Genomic DNA, 25,266 nt, shown 5'->3' on the forward strand with positions numbered 1-25,266 from the left:
CCCCCTTTTCCCACCATCTCCTTTACAACCCAAGAAACTAGGGAGGGTCCCTCCTGAGCCTCTTGCCCTGCCCATTCTCCAGCTGCGGGCTAGGCTGACTCTTATCTGACGGTTCCCTAGGCAGCATCTCTTTGCCCCATCTCTCAATGTCTTTCTTACATACTATTACATATATTTAGGATGTTGATTGGTTTCCTTATGTAATTATTTACTTTGCTAGGTCAGTAAGAGCATGTGGCATTTGAGCAGCTAATCCACCCATCCTTTTAGGTTATCATTCCATGACATAACAAGAACGATGCAAAAATGGCTACCATGGCACTACTGGGGGCAGACAACTTCCGCCGTTTCACTCCTGAATCTTTAGTTGCCATCAAGAAACATATCGCAGCCAAGAGACACTCGCCACCAGCAGAGAAACTGCGGCCTCAGCTTGATCTTCAGGCTTGCCAGAAGCTCCCTGCCCTTTATGGAAACCCTCCTGTGGAACTTATTGGAGAACCCCTGGAGGATCTTGACCCCTACTATCATGATCACAAGGTATAGTAGTTTATTGTGACTCAACGGGACCATTACTATCATGAGAAAAACACACACATATGTTGTGATGAACCTTCTCTGACCATGAGGAGAAAATTTTGTTAATGCTTGCTTGAAATTCTTACCTAGCTAGGGGGCAGCATCTATCCAAACTTGATTGATCTCAAAAAGTTAATCAGGGTCAGTTCTCAGTAGGTCTTGGATGGGAGACCACTAGAAAGGTCCAGGATAGACTAGGACATCAGGAACATTCCAGAAGGTGGCAAACCACTTCCCTACAATTCATAAATCTACATCAATGTGTCTACAGCAGTATTTCTCAACCTTGGCAACTGTAAGATGTGTGGACTTCAACTCCCAGAATTCCCCAGCCAGTTTTGCTGGTTGGGGAATTCTGGGAGTAGTAGTCCACACATCTTACAGTTGCCAAGGTTGAGAAACACTGGTCTACTGGATGACTATAGAGCCACCAGGAGTTAAGCTCAACTCAGAAACATGCTTTTTTATTTAAGCCAGGGATTCTCAAATTGTGAGTCAGGAACCTCCCCCAGGGTGTCGCCGGGAAATTAGAAGGGGATTGTGTCACACGTGTTGAAAAAACTTGATCCAGTTTACACAGACAAAGCAAGAGGATGGTCAAAACTCAGTCTGGGCTTTGTTCCCCACTTTGCCTTTGCCAGTCATTGGTGGACTGTTGGGGTCCAGCAGAGTTTGAGGATCCCTCATTTAAATCTTTAAGTTCAAGTCTCTGCGTTCCAGAACTGCATTGTTCTGGATTCCTAGCCATTCCATTTTGCTGCTCTCCAACATTCCAGAATTCTGGATATTTCATCCTTCCAGCATATTTGCATTCTATGATCACAGAACTTGGTCACACATATCCCTTCTACATTTTTCTTCCTTGACCTTGACTTTTGTAGTTCTGCAAACCTGAAACATCCCACCTGTGCGCCTGACTTTCCCTTTCTGTATAGATGGTGCTGTATTTGCTGCAAAAAAGCATATGCAGCAGGTCCCCAGTTTAAACATGTCCCAGTTTATGAACGCCTCCTAGTTAAGAACTGACTGCATAAAGACTACTATATTAAAAATTCAAGTTAAGTGCAATGTTTCAGGTTAAATACACAATACTATTTTGTGGATTATTATGTTCAAAAGGTTTTAGTGTATTTGGAAGTGTTTCGTATGCATTTTATATGCATAGAAAGGTAAAATATATACAGGTAGTCGTTGCTTAACGACCATTCATTTAGTGATGGTTCGGACTTACAACAGTACTGGAAAAACTGGCTTACAACCTCACACTTACCTCACACTTATGACCGTTGCAGCGTCCCCACAGTCACATGATCATGATTTGGGCACTTGGCAACTGGTTCACATTTATGACCATCACAGCATCCTGTGGTCATGTGATCGCCATTTTCAACCTTCCCGGCCCGCTTCTGGCAAGCAAAATCAACGGGGAACCATGTGATTCGCTTAACAACCGCTGCAAAAGAGGTTGTAAAATTGGGTCAGATTTGCTTAATGACCACTTCGCTTAGCAACCGAAATTCCAGTCCCAATTTTGGTCGTTAAGCAAGGACTACCTGTACTATATACTAAGACAAACATTTACTGTTACTTACAAAATAACTGTTCAGAACGGAACTCATTCTTAAACTGGGGACCTGCTGTACTTTATAAAACGACACATTTGGGGAGCAACGGTATCTCATAAGAATCTTTCCCGTCAATGTATTACTTTCCTCCTGCAGACATTCATGGTCTTGAACAAGGGGAAAACAATTTTTCGATTCACTGCCACACGTGCTTTGTACATCTTCAGTCCTTTTCACCGAATCCGGCGGATGGCAATTAAAGTTTTGGTTCATTCATATCCTTTATGCAATTGCTTTTTCCTTTCTGTTTTCATTCTGGCTTTTTTGATGAGGAAGTCCCTCTGCCCTCCAGGAGAGATGTAGGAAAACTCTTGGTATCTGGGGATTAAATAATTTCTCCCTGAGATCATTTGGAGCTATTTATTTGCACCTCTTCTAAATAAATCAGGAATAAGGATTATCCACGAGGGACAATTTTATGTGGACAATGTGTGTATGCTATGAACAGTAAGGACTAGTGTCATGTTCACAAAACATCATTTTCCTGAACTATAATTCACATTGTTTACTTTGTTTATCATGCTCACTATTTTAACTAATTGTGTCTTCATGGCTCTTTCGGATTCATCACAGACAAATAGGAAAGAGACACCTTCAAGCAAATATGTTGAGTAAGTAGCTTTGGCAATATTATTCCACTTTCATTATAATGCACTATTCCATAAAGCTAGATAAAAGTATATATTCACCTTCAAATGCTCTGTAAAAATTGAAGAATGTACAAAGAGTAAGAACAGATTGAGGGTGCCTTGTCTTAGTTTATTTCAAATTAGTCTGCCTTTACCTAGAAATTGTGAGTGTGCGTTTGTAGGTGTGTAAGTGAGAGAGATAGAGGATTAGCACTCAGTATTTAGAATTCATTCTGCCTAAATATTTATTTGAATATAGTCAAATCACATCTTCCAAATCTATGGGCACACCAGAAAATATTTGCACACCGACACCTGCATTTTTCGGAAGTCTGTGATGTGAGCTCAAAACAGTAAACTAAATTAATGAAATAAACATTGATTACAAAAATCGGTGCACTGGAAAAAGTGTGTATGCATGTTCTGGGGAAGAATGCTAGAAAATGCACAGATGCTTTTGCAGAACTCTTTTTGCCGAATGTGTAAGCTGATGAAGAAATGGAGGTGAAAAGCATTTGCAGTTGGGAAAATGAGAACTGTAACAGTGAAAGTGACCGATGCTCCCATTTTATCAGGAACCCTGAAATATGCCACGTCTTATACCAGTAGTGTATCCTTTTGTCCAACAAACTCTAAGTTTTCTACTGCTTCCTGGAGAGAAATCTCTTGCAAGAGAATAAAAGTGGGCAAGAACTTGAGGTTTCCAGGCGAGATCCTTCAGGATCTCTAGGTGGGATTGAGATCTGGCAATCTCACAAATTTTTAAGCATCAGGGGCAGGGGGCAGGCTATTTCACTTGGCTTCCAAGGTCTGGAAAAAATTGCTGACCCTGCCCTGTGTTGACCTGGTTTTCTCTACTCAGGTACACTTTCACTGGAATTTATACTTTTGAATGTCTAATCAAGATTTTGGCAAAGGGTTTCTGCTTGAATGAGTTCACTTTCCTGCGAGATCCGTGGAACTGGCTGGATTTCAGCGTTATTGGGATAGCGTAAGTGGCACTATTGCCCTTTGATAAACCTGGAGTTAAGGAGCAATTGAGCTCCTTAATTTTTTTCCCCAAAAGTTGACCCACCCACCCACCCTTCCTTCCTTCCTTCCTTCCTTCCTTCCTTCCTTCCTTCCTTCCTTCCTCCCTCCCTCCCTCCCTCCCTCCCTCCCTCCCTCCCTCCCTCCCTCTCCCTTTCCTCCCTCCCTCCCTCCCTCTCCTTCCTTCCTTCCTTCCTTCCTTCCTTCCTTCCTTCCTTCCTTCCTTCTCCTTGCTTCCTTCTCTCTCCATTTCCTTCCTTCTTCCTCCATCATCCCTCCCTCCCTCCCTCCCTCCTTCCTTCCTTCCTTCCTTCCTTCCTTCCTTCCTCCCTCCCTCCCTCCCTCCCTCCCTCCCTCCCTCCCTCCCTCTCCCTCTCCCTCTCCCTCTCCCTTTCCTTCCTCCCTCCCTCCCTCTCCTTCCTTCCTTCCTTCCTTCCTTCCTTATCCTTGCTTCCTTCTTCCTCCATCATCCCTCCCTTCTTCCTCCATCATCCCTCCCTCCCTCCCTCCCTCCCTCCCTCCCGCCTCCCTTCCTTCCTTCCTTCCTTCCTTCCTTATCCTTGCTTCCTTCTCTCTCCATTTCCTTCCTTCTTCCTCCATCATCCCTCCCTCCCTCCCTCCCTCCCTCCCTCCCTCCCTCCCTCCTTCCTTCCTTCCTTCCTTCCTTCCTTCCTTCCTTCCTTCCTTCCTTCCTTCCTTCCTGGTTGGGGCTTTTTTATCACTCTGAGCAGCTTACATGCCCTTCGTACACTGAAAAGGTTCAGATACAAAAATGGTTCAGTAAAATAGACAAAAAAATACAAAATATTAACAACAAAGTTACTAAAGAAAAGGTGATGGTGATGATGAATGAAATTTATATGCTGCCCAACTCCCAGTAACTCTGGGTGGTTTACAAATTGTTTAAAACATTTAAGAGAATGAAAACAGCAGGAGACAAAAATAAAGAGTAAAAATGGCAAGGATGATGAAACCAAAAGGCTTCTAAGAATAAAGCATCCAATCACAGCCCAGGTGGGGCTTTGGACTTATGCCAGATCTTCTCCTAGAACAGTGTTTCTCAACCTTGGCAGCTTGAAGATGTGTGGACTTCAACTCCCAGAATTCCCCAGCCAGCATGGGAGGAATTCTGGGAGTTGAAGTCTACACATCTTCAAGCCCCCAAGGTTAAGAAACACTGTTAAAGCTTTCTTCAAAAGCCAGGTTTTGACAACTCTTCTAAACAATAATAGGATGGGGGCCAGTCTGATCTTGGGTGGTAAGCTATTCCAAAGGAAAAGGTCTGCAACAGACGTCTTGATTCCTTGGGCCTGGTAGTTGACAATCCCTACAGAAGGGGCCTGGTGGGAACCTGTTGTACCTGCTTGATCTTATCAGAGAGGCCCAAACCACGAAGTGCTATGAAGATTATCCAGGCTCTGATCCATACAGAGCTTTAAAAGGGACAACCAGCACCTTGAATTTCATCTGGAAGCTGGCCGGTAACCTGTGTAGTTCTCAAAGCAAGGATGTTATATGGGAGAACTTTGGTGTTCCCATTGCTACTTCAGCAATTGTATTCTGGATCAGCGGAAGGTCCTGGATGGTCTTCAAGGACAGCCCCATGTAGAGCAAATTACAGCAGTCCAAACAGGAGGGGTCTAACGCAAGAATGAGCAGGTCCTTCCAGTCAAGGATGTTCACTACTGGTGCACCAGCTGTAATAGCTGAGAAATGACATTAAGATTACAAAACAACTTTTTTTTGACCCAGGACCTGCCAATGATGCTGAAAGTGGCTGGGGATTCTGGGTGCTGCAATCCAATCTATTTGGAGAGATAGAGATAAAGAAGATAGAGAAGACCTCCAAGGTCCCTTCCACCCTTATAATTCTATGATTCTATTTGTCCGAGATGGTATGAGGATTCCTGCCTTGGGCAGGGGGTTGGACTAGAAGATCTCCAAGGTCCCTTCCAACCCCATGACTCTATGAGTCTCTAAGTCTGAATATTACATGCATTTCATTCCTATTCTACTCTTCTTTACAGCAACCCATTTCAGCATTTAATAGGATTGCTCTTAGGCCTGAGCCAGAACTGTATAGAGACATATTGAATTAAAATCTATTGCTTTGTCTCCAAAATGCCAGCTGATCAGAGGAAATATTGCCCAGTGCAGTCTTCAGTAACACAATTAAATGTAGGTTAGCAGGGGATGATAGGGCTTGTAGTTCTGGGCATGGTTACCGAGCAGCAGGTTTGAAGAGGCTGACCTAAAAAGTTGAATGGGCTTTTATGTTATGAACCATCATCAAAGATATAAATCTTCTTGGCTTAAAAAAAACAAAACCTGAGAAGAGTGCCTTGTGGTATTAACCTTTCTACTGGCATTGCAAATAATATAAAACAAGAAGAAAATTTTAAAAAATTCTGTGAAAAAGTAAACTCTTCCTGCTTGTATACATTTTGCAGAATTAGGCAGGAGTTTGCATAATGCAAAGGGGGTTTAATCAGTCAAGAAGTAGAATGAAGAACTGCGCGGTTGTCTCATTGTCATCCAAAATGACCAATCTGCAACTGTGGTTCCATTTATTCTATACACGCCATTAAAATATCCCAATGAGGTTGTCATCCTTTCTGGCAATTTCCCAAGTTTTCAAAAGCCGGGCAGCCTGGCTGCTAGAAACTCCAATTGTGGAAAGGTTCCCAAGCCTGCATTTTCATGTCAAGGGGAAAGAAAGGATCGATATTTTGAATTTCTGACTTGAGCCCTGTCGCATTTTGAACCTATAAATCTTCCTGAAAGGAAACCCGAAGAGGCTAAACCGATTACAGGCCTCCAAAGGCATTCCTATGTTCTGTTGTACCAAGGATAATCCTGTTTGAAAGATGGGGAGGAACGATCTCTTTGAAGATGTTGTAAAAATTCAGAAGCAGAGAGAGCGGGGGGGGGGGGTTGTCTGCAGGGAGGGGGTCCAAAAAGTCCAGAAGATGGCTACAATCAGGTGATCAAAATCCCACCCCTTTTCTATACCCAATCACGACACATATGAAAGGTGCGGGGCTTGGTTGCATAGTTGGGGTTGCCATCTTGGCATTCTTGACTCCCTCCTGTGGGTACCCCTGAGAAAGAGACGTGAAGTTGTCCATCAACAATTAATCCCCAGAGGTTGTTTTCCAGGGATTCGCATTTCTTAGTTGTACCTCCCCAATCTGGGGACTTGTATTACGCCCACCTTTCTCTTTAGACAACAATGATCATCTGCAACCATTATGCAGATCTATGCCCTCTTTTGTTCTGCTTTGGGTGGGGACATTTGGGGGGCAACAAGGGACCTCATCCAGAGGTGAGGGACACATTACAAATCTTTGCCTACCTGCAGAAGGTGGTGATGCTGGCCATGCCCCTTTGGAATAGGCATGCAACATCAAAGGATGCAGAAAAGAGGTGGGGCTTGCTGATTTTAATTCTGCCTCCCTGATAATCAATGAACTGGCTCTAAGGCATATCTTTCCAACTATTATTCTACTGGCCCGGTCCCCCAGCATATAGTTAATGATGATTTACCTTTAGAAATAGCTCTTCGCTCCCTCCTTCTCTCTGTCATCCCATTGAACATTCTGCTTAATGCTAAAATTGTACATATGCCGGTACTTCAACGGAGCCGGCATGGTGTGGTGATGGATGCAAGTTTTATTGGGGCCTCAACCTTATTTGTCATTTTTTTTTTGGTTTTAATTATATTGCAGATCGGATTTTTGTTCATCGCCCAGAGTTCCTTCTGGTAGATAGGTGGCTACATAAGTTTGCTTAATGTAAATAAATAAATGCATCTACATAAGGTCAGCTTTTCTGCTTCATCCAGCCCAATTGTTTCGCCACATGGAGTGAGAACTCAATGCAGTCCTTGTCACATATTGTGGTCAGCCCCAGTGGGTGCTTTTACAATGGAGCAAGAAGGCTGAGCCATTTGGAAGCAGTAAACGCCAAGTGTCCTTGCATCTCTCTAGGCTCATCCTCATCCTGCAGTGAAGCATGGAGCTGCCTTGCTAACCATTCTTAAAGGACATGCTATCATGATGCATCTTCACCTCATCCCCAGCCCACCGCAGAGCCAGCCTACATCTATCCTGAGCTGTTCCCGTTCTGAAATAGGGAAAAGAGAAACCTTTTCCTCTGACCCAAAGATTGCCATGGGGACAGTCCAGTATTGGCCACTTTGTTGCTGACACAGACAGGGGTGGGATCTGCCCAGTTCCTGTAGGCCACTTTAGACCGCAGTGGGCATGTCCCAACCTCTCTGGTTCCTGGGGACTGCCCACTATGGCCATTTTGCAGAAGAGACTGGACATCTGGCTTCCACAGAGTCACCTGTCTACCTAATGACTGACCAGTACTCTTCTGTTGCGTCTGTCAGGCCTTTTGTAGGGAGCTTATATACATGGGCTTAGTGCTATCCTGGAAGAGCAGTTAGACTTTTATTTCAAACATAGGGCTAATAGGGCGCTTCTGTGTTATGCAAGTGTAGGAACTGACCAGAGGAATTGACCAAGAGCTACATGTCTGGGTCAGCTGTGGGGAGAAAGCTGTTTTCCATTAATTAATTTAACAAATGTACATGGCTGCCTATTTAAGGCTGTAACACTGACATTTGTCCTGTTCTGATGTTACAGGTATGTAGGAGCGTTTATTGAACTGGGAAATGTCTCTGCTCTTCGGATGTTCCAAGTGCTGAGAGCTTTGAAAACCATCTCCATTGTCCCAGGTATGAAACTTTTGGCATGATTCCTCACGGATGTAAGAGTGAATGTGCTCAGGGTTCAAGTCTGTCTTTCATCCCCATCTGTTGATCCATTATTATTCAGCTATACCTATCCTTATTCTACTTCTTGGGTACACACATGTGATGCCTCATAAAATATGTGGCTAATAATGGTTCCAAGACATGTCCTTTCCCATGATTTCTAAAACACGTTTCTGCATGGGGACAAATGTAGCTTGATTTTAATGCACAAGTTGGTTGAGTTGGTTTGGAATTCTCCCATCGTTAATGTCTGGATGCATCTAGAGAGCATCAGTTAGAGAAGGCAGACATTAAGAATGGCTAGTCATAGAACCCTAGCAATGGAAGTCGCCTAGAAGTCATCTGGTCCAACCCCTTGCTCAGTTCTGGATCATCTCTAACAGATTATCATCTAGCCTGCTAAATCCTTTCAGTAGGAAGGACACTGAGCTAATGTTAGAGGATGTATCATCTCATTGTTCTATTGTCTACCCTGTGTACTTTGATGTTTTACCTTGCTTAGTTGATGACCGTAATAAAGAATCTATCATCTATATCCATCCATCCATCCATCCATCATCTATCACCTAGCGCTATCATATCTGTCTGTCTGTCTGTCTATCTATCATCTAGCTCTATATCTATTTTCCCTCTCTCTCTCTCTCTCTCTCATCTCTCATTTTTGTTTTTAAGGTAGTAGAGTAGTGGAGGCAGGTCAAAAAAGATTAGATGTCAGCTGTCTGTATAATCGAAGTCCTACTCCTTGATGTGCATCAACTGTGTGGCTGTGGACACCATCTTAACCTTTTTGACCCCCTCCCATGAATGCCTCTATCTAAAGCTAAGTGAGCACACTCTGCCCTAGAAAATCAAGGCATTGCTCCACTGGAATCTCAAACCTCAAAACTGCTGAGATCTCCAATGAATGCAGATTGTTTATCCAGTTTTCAGTTTTCTTTGGCAGATGATCAAAGGAGGCTGAGCAATTTTGAAATATAATTACAAATACAGAAGTTTAGCACAAGGTGGAATTGCCGCTCTTTAATGTGGCAGCTGATTTGGTTCTTGGCTTTGGTTTCTAGAGGAATTGAAGTGTCATAAGGTTGTTTTTCATCGCCTTTCTGCCTGAATCTTTTCCAGTCCTGTTAAAAATTCCCATTTTCTTCTATACAAGTAGCTTGGGCTCAACTCAGAAGTGGGGAGAAGTGAAACCCTGATTTTTAGAAGGCAGCCTCTGTCCAGGACTGACCAGACACTGGGACAATCCTCTTTAAAAAGCAGAATGCTCAGTTGCTGTGCCAGATCATTCTCTTCTCTGGAGGAGACACGCTAAGTGGGATTGCCACAAAGGACACAATCGTGTCTCCCCTCAGTCTTCAAGCAACACAGTTTTTCCTTCCAGGCTCCTTATCATCTTGATTGCTCTCCTCTGGACACCCATCTGCAAGATGGTGGTGCAGCTTCGCAATCAAAGCCACATCCTTTTGACTGCACCTACCAAAGGACCAAGGCTTTGACCATGACCTTGCCTATTCCATTTTTCAGATGTTAACCCCCACCCACAGGATCCTGCAGCCTAACATTATGTCCCTCTGGGATCTTAAAAATGGTCCTCCAGCTATCACGATCTTGGCATTTGTTTCCTTCTTTTTCTTCTCTGCAGGTCTGAAGGTCATTGTTGGAGCTCTGATCCAGTCAGTGAAGAAACTCACAGATGTGATGATCTTGACTGTTTTCTGCTTGAGTGTCTTTGCCCTAATTGGCCTTCAACTCTTCAAGGGACACTTGAGAAACAAATGTGTCAAGAACTACACAGAATTTATCAATCAGAGCATAAGTAACATTTCCTATGAGAATTTCATCAACACCAAAGGTAAATATCTCAGTTCCTGCCATGGTGATTAATCCATTGCATCTTTGGGCCTCCTCTGTAGAGTCAGCTATAGCAAATTGCCTGCTTCTTGATATTATTATTTGTTATGCACCAGAAGGCTTAGATTTAAGAGGCTGGATATCTTTCAGTCCATTTCCTTTAAAATAATAATAATAATAATAATAATTATAATATCATCCAACTAACATCTTAGGATGTTGATGGACATATGTTAGGATCTGAAGATGTTATTAGGATAATTCCAGTGAAGGAATGTTGATTTGGCCTTGGGAAGCGGGAAGGAAAGAAGGAAGCATCAAGGGCAGGGGGGTTTCAGAAAAGATTCCAGGCCCAGGAAGGCAAAAAAAGGTGAGAAAGAAACTCAACCTTGCCTTGATTTTGTTTCGTATACAGTGGGGAGGAGAAAAACTCTGAGAGGCTGTTAAGATTGTTGTAAGCCCTTCAAGGGAAGCCTGATGAATAAACAGCCATGACAGAGATTCCAGGAATACTCTTTATTGCTGTAGGGTAGAACAAGAGAATCTGGAATGCCTGTTCATAATTTTTGTCCGCCCCTTCTTATACCAAATATGGAATCTTATTTCTTCAGGGAATCACGGCTTTGCTAGGACTGGAAAGAGGACAAAACATGCCGAATAAGGCATTGAGAAACCAATTCCATACTGGTACTAAGAAAACTTCAGGATGTTGAGAAATTGGCTTGAGGCTGTCTTGATCTTTTTATTTAGTGCAATGAACTTGTCCTTAAGAAGGAAAGGTTCCACGCCTGATATGTTGCTGAAAGCTACTTTCCTGCATAAATGCCATATTGGTGATTTTGGATTAAAAAAAAATAACATATCCAAGAGAAGTGGGAAAAAAGTTGTATTTTTTCTGGCTAAGAGGATAAAGGTGCTTAAGAAGAATCGGAAGAGATGGAGCTGGAAGGAAGCTTTGGGAAACTGATTTGCTTTCAGGTGCTCATCTTTTGGCAATCAAAAATCATGTGTCTGGGGAATTCCATTATTTATAGAGCTTGGCTTTCTGATTTTGCAGAAAATTACCTACTGAAAAACGGCACCGAAGATTATTTGTTGTGTCACAACAGCTCAGATAGCGGGTAAGTGGGCCTAGCTATTGTTCCGTCTGTTTGAAAATGTCCTCCTTGATTTGAAAGCTCAAGAGAACTGACAGAACCTGCATTTCAACTGGGTGGGAATCCGGAGGATTTTTTTTCTACTGTTACTGCCGTGGCTGCCCATTAATCTGGATTCTGCAGTTGAGCCATTACTAGAGAGCAGTTAATAGCAATAAAAAAATAAAATGCCAACAAGGGACAAATAAAACGGCTGGTTACAGTAGTCAACAGCACCAGGAAAAGATCCTCAAAGCCTGCATGATGCAGGTTTTAATTTCCCAAGCAGCCTTCATTCCCACCTTCAGTTTGCTGCTTAAAAGTCAGCTTACACAGGAGTCTCGAAGTCAGAGTCCCAAGGGAAACATGAGGACTAGCACTTTATACCATTGGCCACAAAGCCAAAATCTTTACTTACTTGTGCACAAAAATTGAGTCTAGCCCATCAAAAGTTGAGCAAATGAAGAGTTTCACAGTATCCCTATAAACGTATAAACAAGGAAATAAAAAACTTTGTGATGAAATAGAGCCATTTCACTCAGGCAGCTCAGCTAGCTGGGTTTTTTCATTAGCTGCTGTGGCCTCACATTCATGGCCAGGCCCTAAGTGTGATGGTGCCGTGACATGGGTCTAAGAGTGCAGGGCCCCATCAGCTCCCCTGCCTATGGGGGGACCCACTCCTTCTCCCCTTACAGGAGGCTCTTCCCTAAGAATCCAGTCAGTTCTCGTTATTTGTGGGTTCCGTATCTGCGCACGTGCTTACTTGGAAAACTTTATTTATAACCTCAGAATCAATACTTGTGACACTTCCACAGTCATTTGCGGACATGCTCAGAGCTGCAAAATTTTTGAATTGCTGCTCTGTGAATGCCTGCCTTCTCACATCCTGCAGCTCCATCCAAAGTAAGATTTTTAAATAAAACTTCAAATGCATAATCTTTGTTTAATGTTTCTTTTTTCAGGACTTTCTTTATTGGTAAGGTGTCAAACTCACATAAAACAAGGTTATGTATTGATTGGTTGACAAAAATTTTGTGACTAGAGGCTGGCAGGAACCAGATATGGGGTTCATATTATATTCATGCCATTGTTTGGATCATATATTCATATTCATATTTGGATCTGGGTGGGTCGTCGCCTAATGACCATGTGGGATTCACTCAACGGCAGCAACTGGGATTTTCGGAACTGCCGTCGCTAAGCAGGGCAGTCATGTGATGTTTCGCTTAACAACCGTGTCGCTTAGCGACAGTCGCCAGTCCCAATTAGGGTTGTTAAGTGAGGACGACCTGTATTCTTGCTTAAATGAGAACATCATTACTTTTAGCTCCTGCCCGCCAAAATACGTGTGCCTGAAAGTCGGAGAAAATCCGGATTATGGCTTCACCAGCTTTGACACTTTTGGTTGGGCCTTCCTCTCCTTGTTCCGCTTGATGACACAAGACTACTGGGAGCGTCTCTACCAGCAGGTGCACAGTTTATGTTTACGTCTTGGAAGCCAAACTGCAGCCTGGTGAAGTTGCTTTTACTTATGCAGATCTCACTGCATGCGCAAAACGAGTCTGCCAGATGGAACATATTGCTTAGTTCCCTGTTTGGCTGCTGGTGTTTCCCTCCCCACCATTGCAGAGTTTATTTACTGACTTAATAAAATGTTTACATCCCATCTCCAGCCCCCCAAGGGACCCTAAAGTAACGGAAGGGAGCGGATGTTTGTAATACAGGGGAGCATTTTTAATTATGGCGACCACCCGCAGCCTGAAGCGATGTTGTTCGCACCACAGGCTGAAAACTCTGCCTCCCTCTTCTCACATCATCCCGGGCGTGCACAGATTGAGCCACGTGGGGCCAAAAGTTTGGGGGAATCATGGGGGGGCAGGCTCTTTCCGTGCTGCTTGAGAAGTGGCTAGACACGTAGGCAATGTGAAATAGCAGGAAACACCCCGAAAGTTTTCGTGGAGAGAACGTTTTTGCACCTGCAACTTGTGCTTCCCCCCAGCTCCTCTTATTTGGGGGTGTTACAAAGAACGCCTGGCGAGGGTGTCTGCAGACAGCCTGATGCACAGTTTTTGCACCCCTGATTTGGAGCACCTGAAGTTGCTCCAGTTGCAGGGCCAACTTGGGTCCGTCCTACTGTTGGACACTGCCCTCAGATTTGGGGTGTCGTGAAAGGGGGGTTGGTGGACTTACCGCCCCACTCGAGGAGGGGTCTCCAAGGAATAGATCCAGCCGCTTGTGAGCTCCTAGGTGGTCTTCCCCAACCAGGGGGACAAGGCTCTAATGAACAGTCCCAAGGGTCCCGCCTACTTCCTCGGGAGAAACCAGAGTGAAAAACTTTTGCTTTGCGGGGGTGCTATTTTTAACTAAGCAGCTGCTCTACTATTCCTTTTCTTAGTACATGAAAAAACCAACCTTAGAATTGCCAGGGATGAGAAACACTGTTTTAGAGAATCTTAATGTTTATTTTTTTTTAAAAAAATCTAACAGAAATTCATTCATTCATTCATTCATTCATTCATTCATTCACTCATTCATCTGGTTTATATGTTTTCTAAGTACATGAAAAAACCAAGCTTGATTGAATGGCATCATGTTCATATTTTGTGGTTTTAGAGCAGTGTTTCTCAACTCCGGCAATTCTAAGATGTGTGGACTTCAACTCCCAGAATTCCCCAGCCAGCTGGCTAGGGAATTCTGGGAGTTGAAGTCCACACATCTTAGAATTGCCGGAGTTGAGAAACACTGTTTTAGAGAATCTTAATATTTATTTTTTTAAAAAAAATTCTAACAGAAATTCATTCATTCATTCATCTGGTTTATATCCTACCTTTTCATTCATGAACTCACAGCAGTGAATGTCGCATTCCCTTCCTCCAATTTTTCCCCCATAATAGCACCCTGTGAGACTGGTGGGCCCTAAGAAAACCAGGGGGTTTTTGAAGCGGAGGGTGGCTGAGTCAGTGGCCTTAATGGACTGTGAACAAATGAATTTAATTCAGATTTCTTGTACGTAACTAAAATCCGCCTCCGAAATACTCCTGAATTGTTTGTTAAACTACCGTAGACTTAGAATGCAAAACACATTCCAGTATTGATCGTAATTTGGGAGGAAATCCTGCTTGCAGATTATATTATTGGGGCATGATCTAATCTAGCTATTTTATTTAATTTCTACAGCCACCCATCTCAACGAGTGACTCTGCGTGGCTTACAATCATATATTTGTGTTACCTTTATTACCCCATCCAACTAAAGGGTATACATTCCTGTCTCCCTCCTTTGCCAGAGCAGAACCAGTCTGTTTCCCCATGTTTTGCCCACATTATGACTTCCTGGCCAGTGTAGAAGTTTTGCATAGGGACAATGAAATGTTCTGGATTCCTGTTTTCCTAAGGACGTTCCACAGCTTGACATGGTAGACATAACCAAAGGCCTTTCTATCGTCACTTACTTTACTTGTCTATCCACGTGGTTTTCTTACAGTGGTAAAATACAGAAGAGTGTCCCATTGCCTTCTTCCATGCAATATGAAATGATGCCTTTGCCATTGTCAGTAAAGTCAACATCTGCCTCCAGCATCTTCCTAGATCGCTGCTGCCCAATATAGTTGCCTGCTTGCTTTAGCTGGGCAGCTAAAATGACCTTTACACCTTGGGTGATCCTGCAGGGAATCTAGTCTTTACATACTGCATTCTCCAATGCTCCCAGGAACAGCCCCCCCCCTCCCCCGGCCGTGGTGAGGCAGCCCAGCAGGACCTGTGCAAGTAATACTTTATGCATCCTACTCAGATCTAATAAAGGAGCTAAAACTTTATTAAAGTCTCCAGCCATTATTATTTCAAGATGTTAATTATAACATTTAATCACCAATATTAAAAAAAAAATACCCTGGATCGCTGATTTCTTGCTCCACCGTAAACCTTGATTGCGCATTTATCAAAATGATTGCACCTCTAGCAGAGTGTGGATTTCCACTTAGATGCACCAAACAGCTATATGCAGTAATAAGGAAAACTGGGAGTGAATGGTTGAGATGCTAATCAAAGACTGGTTAAAATATTCTTTCTGATTTCAGACTCTTAGAGCATCTGGGAAGATCAACATGCTGTTTTTTGTGCTGGTCATTTTTCTGGGATCGTTTTATCTGGTCAATTTAATCTTAGCCGTGGTCACCATGGCCTACGAAGAACAGAACAAAGCCACCATTGCTGAAACAGAGGCTAAAGAGAGGAAATTCCGGGAAGCCATGGAAATGCTAAAAAAAGAGCAAGAGGTGTCTATAGCTTTGGCTGCTTTCATTAAAATGACTAAATTCTGCCACTGCCTCACAAGCTCTGCTTCCAACAGACAGGATAGGCTTGTATAGAGCAGGTCAAAAAGAGTCAAGACGGTGGCTACAACTGGTTGAAGCCCCTCCCCTTTTCCATGCATCACGATGTGCATAAAAAGAGGAAGGGGCTTCAACAGTACGCTTGTGGCTGCTGTATTGCCTTTTTTGATGCTCCACCCCTCTCCCGTGCGGACCCTCTGGGTTTGTATTGCAAGTGTGCAATATTGCTTCCATCAGACTATCTGGCTTGACAGCTTAAAGCAGGTTTGATGACTACAACAGAAAAGAGATTTATTTATAGGAAATTCCAATAGGAATGGCAAAGCCTGGGACCTACCTAAGTACACCCTAGCAGGAGGTAAGTCCAAGAGCATATGCTATGTAAGTGAGTGCCAGGAAAGGGAGGGAAGGAAGGAAGGAAGGAAGGAAGGAAGGAAGGAAGGAAGGAAGGAAGGAAGGAAGGAAGGAAGGAAGGAAGGAAGGAAGGAGTGACTCAGATTAGCAAGGAGGGAGCACTCTGTATGCAGCCTTCAACTCCCTGTATGAAAGGTAGGATAGAAATTTAACAATAAATAAATATATCTGGGGACAATGCTAAGGAAGGTGATGAAGAACTACTGTACCGTTATTCTTTTTAAGGTAATTTGCCTTGGTTTTGCAAGAGTGTGCCGGAGATTTTTTTAAAAGGAGAGTGTTAAAAACATTACATTTAAGAAAAGCGCCACAGTTACTTGTGAATCTTTTAGACGGGCAGGGTAAACCAGCATCTGTAACTGGGAAGCTATCATTTTACATAGTGACCTTTTTAAAAAAAAGTATTTGAAGGTAGAATTGTATAGATCCAGTTCTGTGATGGTATGTGGGAAAGACCTTGGGAGACGGGGCGAAGAGACGCTGCGTAGGGAACGGTCAGATAAGAGAGGGCTTAGCCTGCAGCTGCATGATGGGCAGAGAAAGAGGCTCGGAAGGGACCCTCCCCAGTTTCTCAGGCTGTAAAGGAGATAGCGTGGTGGGGGGGAGGATTCTACTTTCAGACTTGCAAGATTCTGTTAATATAGCCTTAATTATTATTTCATCTGGTCGTGTTTCCTATCTGGTTTACCCCGCGAGGCCGACAAGTCCACTCTTTCTGCGTTCTAGGAATTAAATGCCAAGGAAAATGACAGTATGTCTCATAGCTCCTTTGAAGTATCACCAGCAGTATCCAAGGAGGCCAAAGAACGAAGCAACCGAATGAAGAAGTTGTCCTTGGGGACGGAAGATTCAGGCCCAGCCTCGAATGACAGTCACCGGAAATCGGTACTTTAATGTTAGGCCTTGCTTATATGACACCCGCCCTCCTTTTAACCTCTGAAAAAAGGCTCTTGCAGAACTGGGAGCTTAAACTGGGAAAAAATGTACGAACTGAGAAAAGAAGGCAAAATGGTTTGACTCCAATGTGCAATTCATAATCGCCAGTTGCTGGCTAAAAACCCAGGCGTGGATGTTTTTTAGTAAATTTACCTTTAAAAAGCGGCTTTCAGAATCTTTTCCCTGACATAGAAAAGCAATCCAAACCTACTGTGCAATCTGATATTTTTTTTGAAAAATTGAATTTATTTTTCCTGAAGCCAGGTCCCCAAAGTAAGTTACAGAAATAAATTGTGAATAACATTCTTTACTGAAGGGGAACCCAAACCATTCATATTTCCTGCTGCATTGGGCATTGTGCTGCTGACACTCCATAAGAAATTCGTTTATTTGAAGGAGAACATCCCTAGCTGATGGAGACCGACATATTCCAATATTTTTTTATTTATTTATTTATTTATTTATTAAATTTGTCCCCGCCCATCTCCTCCCATCGGGGAACTCTGGGCAGGGTTTTCCATCACTCTTCCTTTCTCCCCTCCTTGTTCCCTGTAGGTGATCTTCAACTATGGTTATGGCCTGACTTCAAACCCAGCGAAGCGGAGGCCAAGTCACGGGAGCGTCTTCAGTTTCCACGGATCAGGGAGAGAGACTGGACCAAGGACTGAATTTTGGGATGACGAATCTAACAGTGTTGGCGAGATGGAGATCCATCGCGGCTGTCTTTTGCCTGCGCGGATGGTAAGGCGGCCAAGCATCCAAAGTCAAGCCAGTTATGGATCTCATCCAGCTACTCCTAACTACCTGCAGTCTAACAGATGGAATGCCGGAGAGGATTGCAATGGGATGATCTCCTTGGTGGGACCTGGTGGAATGAAGTCCATGAACACGGAACCGCCTTCAGGCGAAGGATTGTTGCTTCCTCCCGTTATGGAAAATCCCCGAATGGGCAACCAGGTAAGTTGAAAATATTAGCAATTATTTGCTCTTTCTTGCAGGGGTTATGTTTCATAGGCCGTCCATGGTGCAGATGCAATTATACATTATAGCTGTATGTATTGCTGTATTTTGGGTAGGGTTGTCTTCTGAAGAATCCCAAAATATGGAACACAAGCTAAGATTTTACAGGTAGTCCTCACTTAACAACTATTCATGTAGTGATCATTCAGATTTATGACGGTGCTGGAAAAACTGACTTACAACTGGTTCTCACACTTACGACTGTCGCCGTGTCCCCGTGGTCACATGATCACAATCTGGGTGCTTGGCAACCAGTTCACATTTAGGACCATTGCAGCATCCTGTGATCACCTGATCATCATTTTCGATCTTCCTGGCTGGCTTCTGGCAAACAAAATCAGTGGGGAACTGCATGATATACTTAATAACTATGTGGTTTGCTTAATACCTGCCGTGATCCACTTAAGAACTGCTGCAAAAAAGGTCGTAAAATTGGATCGGATTCACTTAATGACTATGTTGCTTAGCAACTGAAATTCTGGTCTCAGTTTTAATAAAAGGAGGTATTCTCTGTGTGAGTGTAACAACAGGACTTCATAGCATATACTGTAATGCATTTGATTGATTGATAGATTGATTACATGCCATCAGGTTTTGTCAACTCCTAGCCAGCCACATCAGTAGATAGATTTTCTCCATGACTGCAATGCATTGCATTTATTTAATGAATTTATTTATAGGCTACCTCTTTAAGCAAAAAGTTTCTAGAATTCATAAGACACATTTGGAAGAAGCTAGACGTTGTGTGAGCCCCACTGAAATGGTGGTAATTATTTCTCTCATTAACTTCAGTGGTGCTTCTTATGACTGCTTGAGTCTGAATGTCAGAAGGAGTCTGGTTAGCACCTTTTCTGACTAACCAGTGTTATTAAAAGGTATAACCATGAACTGCAGCTCCTTTCATTATATGCCTAGAGTGGCTTGACTAATGTAGGATTTAAATTGGGGGGAGTTGTGGCAGAAAGGAGAGAAAGACAAGTGGTTTGTGCAGGTGTAGGTTACATATGAGACAGGTTACAAGCACCTGTCAATTAACAATTGTAATAAAAGGTAAAGGTTCCCCTTGACATTAAGTCCAGTCGTGTCTGACTCTAGGGGGCGGTGCTCATCTCTGTTTCGAAGCTGAAGAGCTGGCGTTTGTCCGTAGACACTTCCTCTGTGGTCATGTGGCCGGCATGACTAAACAGAATGCCGTTACCTGCCCGCCGAAGCGGTACCTGTTAATCGACTCACATTTGCATGTTTTCGAACTGCTAGGTTAGCAGGAGCTGGGACTAGCAACGGGAGCTCACCCCATCATGCGGATTCGAACCGCCAACCTTCCGATTGGCAAGCTCAGCAGCTCAGCGGTTTAACCCGCAGCACCACCGCGTCCCACTAACAATTGTAATACCCTACGTTAAAAATCACATTTGCAGTTTGCAATCTACATATTTACAATTTAAATCCTACTTCAGTCAAGCCACTCTGCATCTGATGAGGTGAGCTGTAGCTCATGAAAGCTTTAGTCTTTTGATAAAATTTGTTAGTCTGAAAAAGGATGAACAGATTTCTTTGGATTTTTGGCTACCTTAGTCTGAATACTGCCCTTTAAAAATGGTAGTAGCAATTTTGAAACGCAGCCTGAAAGGGAAAGAGTAATGCTGAATATAGTAACATCTCAAGCCACTTATTTCTTTATCTATCTATTTATTTCACAGTTGTTGTAACACATACCAATCCACAGATTCTGGGTGGTGTACACAGAGTAAAAATACAGAATAAAAACAAAAAGAAAGAAAAGCAATTAATAGAAATCGCCCAGATGGCCCCAGAAACATTCACTTCTGGTTGAAAGCAGAGTGCAGTTGTGGTATTTTAACACTTTACAACATGCCAGCAGGAAAGGGGGCTGTCTGAACCTCCATGAAGGCAAGGAAATCCACAACAGAGAAGACCTGCTACCTGGTTCTTACATTTATAAAGGTGCTAGGTTAAATTAAAATTGCTTTTTGTTTTTACAGTCCACCTCTCCAGAGGCCAGAACAAAAGAACAAGCTATATTCCTTATTAATTTGAAAAGGAACCCTACATTTAATCCAGAATACAAAACTGTTCCTTGAAATACGGGTTAAGTTGTGAGCTTCATGCAGTGCACCTCCTCCAAGTTATCTCCTACAGTTTTTAATACTGAATATTTTCTTAATTTTCTCTGGGTATAATTATGGTCATTATTTGAGGCTTGCCATCTCCATCGGAAACCCATATTTTTTGTAGGAGGCTCACTTCATTTGGTCATGAAAAGTTTACCTTTCAAAGGTGAAACATCTCAAAGAGTTGATGTTTAGTATCAAGGACTGAATACTTGCCTCAGCCGAGATGTTTGGTGCCTTCCCAAGAACGCGATTCAATTTTTTAAAGGATATTTTCATTATCTGAACAGTGAAATACAAGGGGAAAATGTATATGTTAGGTCAGTAAAATAAAACAAAGAGAAATAACTGTTAAGCATAAATAAAAACATTATGGGAGAACTTTCTAATAACACATTCTCCCCATGCCTTCTGTTTGCTTCCCCAAGCACAGCATAGAGCTTGCTGGCTGGGGAATTCTGGGAGTTGAAGTCCACCCATGCTGGCTGGGGAATTCTGGGAGTTGAAGTCCACATCTCTTAAAGTTGCTAAGGTTGAGAAACACTGGCCTAGATATTTATACTTTACACTGAAGGTTGAAGATTATTGCTAGTGTCAGTTTAAGTCCTTTTGTCTATTATTTTAAATTAGTCTCAGAACTTTTTTTTCTAGAAACCATTTTCCAAGTGTCTAAATTTCCCCTGCTGTGTAATGCATAGTAGATAAAGGAGCCATTTTTGCTGAAGTTTAGTTAGACTTCTATTATGGATATCTACTGTCAGTCTCGAACAATGGAATTTGTGCTTGTCATTCAAGGCTACACTGACTCTCAGATCCCAGATGATCCCAGATGATCAAGCCATCTTCATCATTTGCTTCCTTTTTACGTGGGGCCAATACAGCATAGGACTAATATTTCAATTTTAAGAATCATTTGACTTGCCTGACAATATGCATTGTCATATTTGTGCCTACAGAGCAGGAATATTCATAACTAGATCTATTGCGTGTTTCTTTAAACAGATGTCTTTGTATGATGAAGCCAACAAGATGGTCCAAGCTCAGCGACTGTCGGTGGACGATTACAATCAGCCACTCCAGAGGCAACGGGCAGCAAGTGCAGTCAGCATTATTACAAGTGTCCTTGAGGGTACAAGCTTTCCTTGTTGCATATTAATGGATACCTCTATTGTGGTTCTTACCAAAGTCAAGACCATACCATAAGTGCCTTAAACATGTAGATCTTGCACACATGTGATACCTATGGATTCTATGAGTTCTAGCCTCAATTTATCTGCTCTTGTGGGCTTTTGTTGTGTGTGTTGGATGTTTCCTTGGGATAAGGCCTTCATAAATAATATTCCAAAGGTAAACATCTAATCCAAGTAGGTTAATGACTGCAAGATTATTGCATGGATAGTTGGACTCTCCATGTGGCATTGAATGGATGGACTTCAAGAGATTTTAGAAGGTGGATGTGGCTTAGGAGATGGGCTATGTGGGAAGCTGAAAAGAATGGATGCAATTGTGTAGCAGCACTCACACAATTCACTTAACCAGCTCCATTAAAGATTCAGCAGCTGCATTCATACAAGATTTTCTACAGCTGGTTGGAGTTTTGGTTTTGATGGCTCAGCTTGTTGGGCAGCCCCAACCATTACAATTCAATGCATTGTGCCAACTCAAAAAAGGAGCAAATTCCTAAGTAAGTCATAATATGGTGGGTGGTGCATGTGCAGGTTGATTGGTAGAAAATTCCAAACCATTCAAATTGCTGAAAACATATTTTTATCTACTGTTGGAATTACATCAAAGAGAGACCACTGGATCTCTTCAGGGAAGGAACTGCAGAGAAGTAAAAAAAAGGAAGACTGTTTTGCACATACGCAACCAAACTTGATAGAGTGGGTCATAAGAAAAACTTTAACAATAATTGAGCAGAAAAATAAGTTCATATGACTGCAGGTAGGTGTCAAATTATCTACAATCGTTAGAGGTAATGGAAAACAGTGCTGATTAGCCCCCAAAAGAGACTAGAAGCTAATGAATTTTCAAGAGCAGTGGATCGGCCAGGCTCAGAAGAGGTAGGAGGTGGATTGCCAGAATCAGATGGTAGAACATTTGTCCTCAAGTACAGGTATCTCCAGCTTCAAAGTCTATCAACTTCATGTAGGGATAGGACAATTCCAGCCTGGGGACCTGTCCCCACTTGTACTAATCAAATCTTGGCATCCTCTTTTCCTGCTGCGGCCCCAGGACCTTGTCTTCATCTTACTCACGGATTGTGAGACAGGGTTAACCTGTCCTTAGCAACATCATTATTAAAGTAGCATCTTTCCCCTTATTCCAACAGTGCCCAAGGGCAGCCTCAAGACGTCTAAAATGTGATCTGCTTTGTCACCCTTCATCTTGGAGGGAAGACAAGGGTTTGTAAAGACTGTGAGCAACTGAGGGATCAGCAATGGAGATGGCACATGTCAAGCTGATCTGCTTTCCTGCTGACTCAGTGATGGGTGGAAAGGACTACCATGCAGCTGTGGGAAAGACCTAAAATCCTTGAGGGTCTTCACTATGAAACAACACCAACCATCTATGCCCGAAACAGCTTCCTGTGTTTGCATCAACAGATCCGTAAAAGATGAATTCCACCTGCTCCTAAAGAATCATATTTTCTTAAAATGAATCAATGAATATGCTTCAGGAGAGCCAGTTGTTCTATTAAGTGCTTTCAAACTCGAAGGGTTAAATATTTGCTTAACTGTCTCCTTTTAGAACAGATTGGGCTTGAAATCTTTGCTGGGGTTGAATGTATATTTTCATCGTCTTTAATTCCAGGGTTCTCCTTCTCCTTCTCCTTCTGTGCTCTGTTTAGAACATGAAGAATCGTATCGAAAATGCCCCCGCTTCTTGAACAAGTTGGCCCGCAAGTATTTTGTCTGGAACTGTTGCCCGCTGTGGCAGCGAATAAAGAAGAAAGTGGGGGTGGTTGTAATGGACCCGTTTGCCGATCTCACGATCACGCTTTGCATTGTGATGAATACTCTTTTCATGGCCTTGGACCACTACAAAATGACACCCTGGTTTGAGAGAGCTCTTTCAAGAGGTAACATGGTAAGCAAATCCTGGCGCAGAAGAGGATCCACCCGTTTTCCAGGCTGTGCTATGTAACAGCCCCGATCCTGTTGGCTTTCTGTAAGATGCTGAAGATCTGGTTTTTCCCCTAGGCATTTGGGCTGGGATGTCTGGGGACCCCTGTTGATTGCTTTTTCCCTCTCGACAGTTTTAATTTAATTTAAAAATAATTAAATTAATTTTTAACAATTTCATTTGATTATATTTGTAAGATAGAAGGATCTCTTTGGATCTCTGGCACATGGTATACCTACTGCTGTTGTAACTTCTTTGTTGATTATTTTCGACAGTTTTAATTTTATTTTAAAAATAATTAGTTAAGAATGAAGAATGCAGAGTTATAGTAGTGAGATGGGGATGTGACTTGTTTAAATAAGTTAAATACTTTTGCTATGCTCACACAAAGGGGCGGGGCTTCAACTGTTGGGGTGTGGCTGCCATCTTGACTTTCCAAACCTTCCTGTGGACTCCTCTGTTTGTTGAAATTGGTAATAGCAAAACAGCCAGTGATGGATGACAACAGCATGGCAAATATAGGCTGAGCATACGGAAGGTTAATGCTCAGATGAAACTCTGCTTGGGTTCAGACAACCTGCATTCTTAGCATGTCGGTGGGTCATGTGAACCTTCCCTCCCCTTCCTTTGAGGAGGGAATACTAACTTTCCTTGGGACCTGACTGTGCCATTTCTTCCTCTTCCTTCTCTTCTTTTAATCTTACAGATATTCACAGCAATTTTCACGGCAGAAACGATCTTGAAAATCATTGCCTTGGATCCTTATTATTATTTTCAGCAGCGCTCCAATGTCTTTGACAGCTTGATTGTCCTGATAAGCATCATGGAGCTGAGCATGTCTACTGAGACCAAAGAGAATAGGAAGGGCAAGAAAAGTGGGAAGAAAGGCAGCTTTTCCGTGCTGCGAACCTTGAGGCTGGTAACTGTTTGTTCTTTTGCTTCGGAGCTATTTGTTTTAATTTTTCATGGAGAAGATAGGACCGGTTTTCCCCTGAGCTCCCTTGTGTGCCAGGAGGATTGCTCATAGCACATTTATAGAGCATTGGGAAAGAACTGCCATGTTCATCCCTCATTTTCTCATGGGAGCAAGGCTCTTTTTGCAAGGGGAGGTTGAGGCCGGTACCCTGAGCAGCAACTTCTCTGAAGCCATCCAGGTTGGCAAGGAATTGCCCTTTTTCCAACACCACTTCTGCAGGATGCTGAGTCAGATTAGGCCAGCCTTTCTCAACCTTTCGACCCTGGAGGAACCCTTGAAATATTTTTCAGGCCTGGGGGAACCCCTGCCCATTCAGGCTCAAATACAGGCCAAAAGTTACAGAATTATTATATCCGTTTCATGGGTAGGCCTGGATAGATGCATTAACAGGGTTCTTAAACTAAAAATAAGGAATGAAACTTCCCTCTTTAATGTGAAGTTGCCCAAATTTGAAATAATTTTTAAAATAAATTGTGATCTCCCAGGGAACCCTTAGGGACCTCTCGCGGAACCCGAGGGTGCCACGGAACCCTGGTGGAGAAACCCTGGATTAGACCCTGCTTCCCTCTGAAAGACTGCTTTCAACAAGCAATATCCTATGGAGCATGTATGCACACAGCAGGGGTAGTCTGGCCTGGCAAACCATAGTTTGTTATCTGTGCGATTATGGTACTAAATCCATTGAGGCATTCTCGTGGTC

General features: G+C 42.9%; 1 protein-coding gene across 1 annotated transcript in view; it reads left to right on the forward strand.

Moving 5' to 3' along the window:
• Positions 1–276: 276 nt before the first annotated feature.
• LOC134496138 (sodium channel protein type 5 subunit alpha-like) overlaps positions 277–25,266 on the forward strand; it is a 59,941-nt gene continuing 34,951 nt past the window's right edge. The window contains exons 1-14 of the mRNA XM_063301894.1: positions 277–540; positions 2,301–2,419; positions 2,705–2,815; positions 3,696–3,824; positions 8,515–8,606; positions 10,288–10,497; positions 11,554–11,617; positions 12,960–13,101; positions 15,708–15,905; positions 17,103–17,261; positions 17,868–18,269; positions 21,467–21,593; positions 23,316–23,554; positions 24,297–24,509. Coding sequence (XP_063157964.1) covers positions 307–540; positions 2,301–2,419; positions 2,705–2,815; positions 3,696–3,824; positions 8,515–8,606; positions 10,288–10,497; positions 11,554–11,617; positions 12,960–13,101; positions 15,708–15,905; positions 17,103–17,261; positions 17,868–18,269; positions 21,467–21,593; positions 23,316–23,554; positions 24,297–24,509 — 2,439 coding nt within the window. The 5' untranslated portion in view covers positions 277–306. The remainder of the gene's footprint in view (positions 541–2,300; positions 2,420–2,704; positions 2,816–3,695; positions 3,825–8,514; positions 8,607–10,287; positions 10,498–11,553; positions 11,618–12,959; positions 13,102–15,707; positions 15,906–17,102; positions 17,262–17,867; positions 18,270–21,466; positions 21,594–23,315; positions 23,555–24,296; positions 24,510–25,266) is intronic.

The sequence above is a fragment of the Candoia aspera genome, chromosome 4 (assembly GCF_035149785.1).
Source record: "Candoia aspera isolate rCanAsp1 chromosome 4, rCanAsp1.hap2, whole genome shotgun sequence".
NCBI lineage: Eukaryota > Metazoa > Chordata > Lepidosauria > Squamata > Boidae > Candoia > Candoia aspera.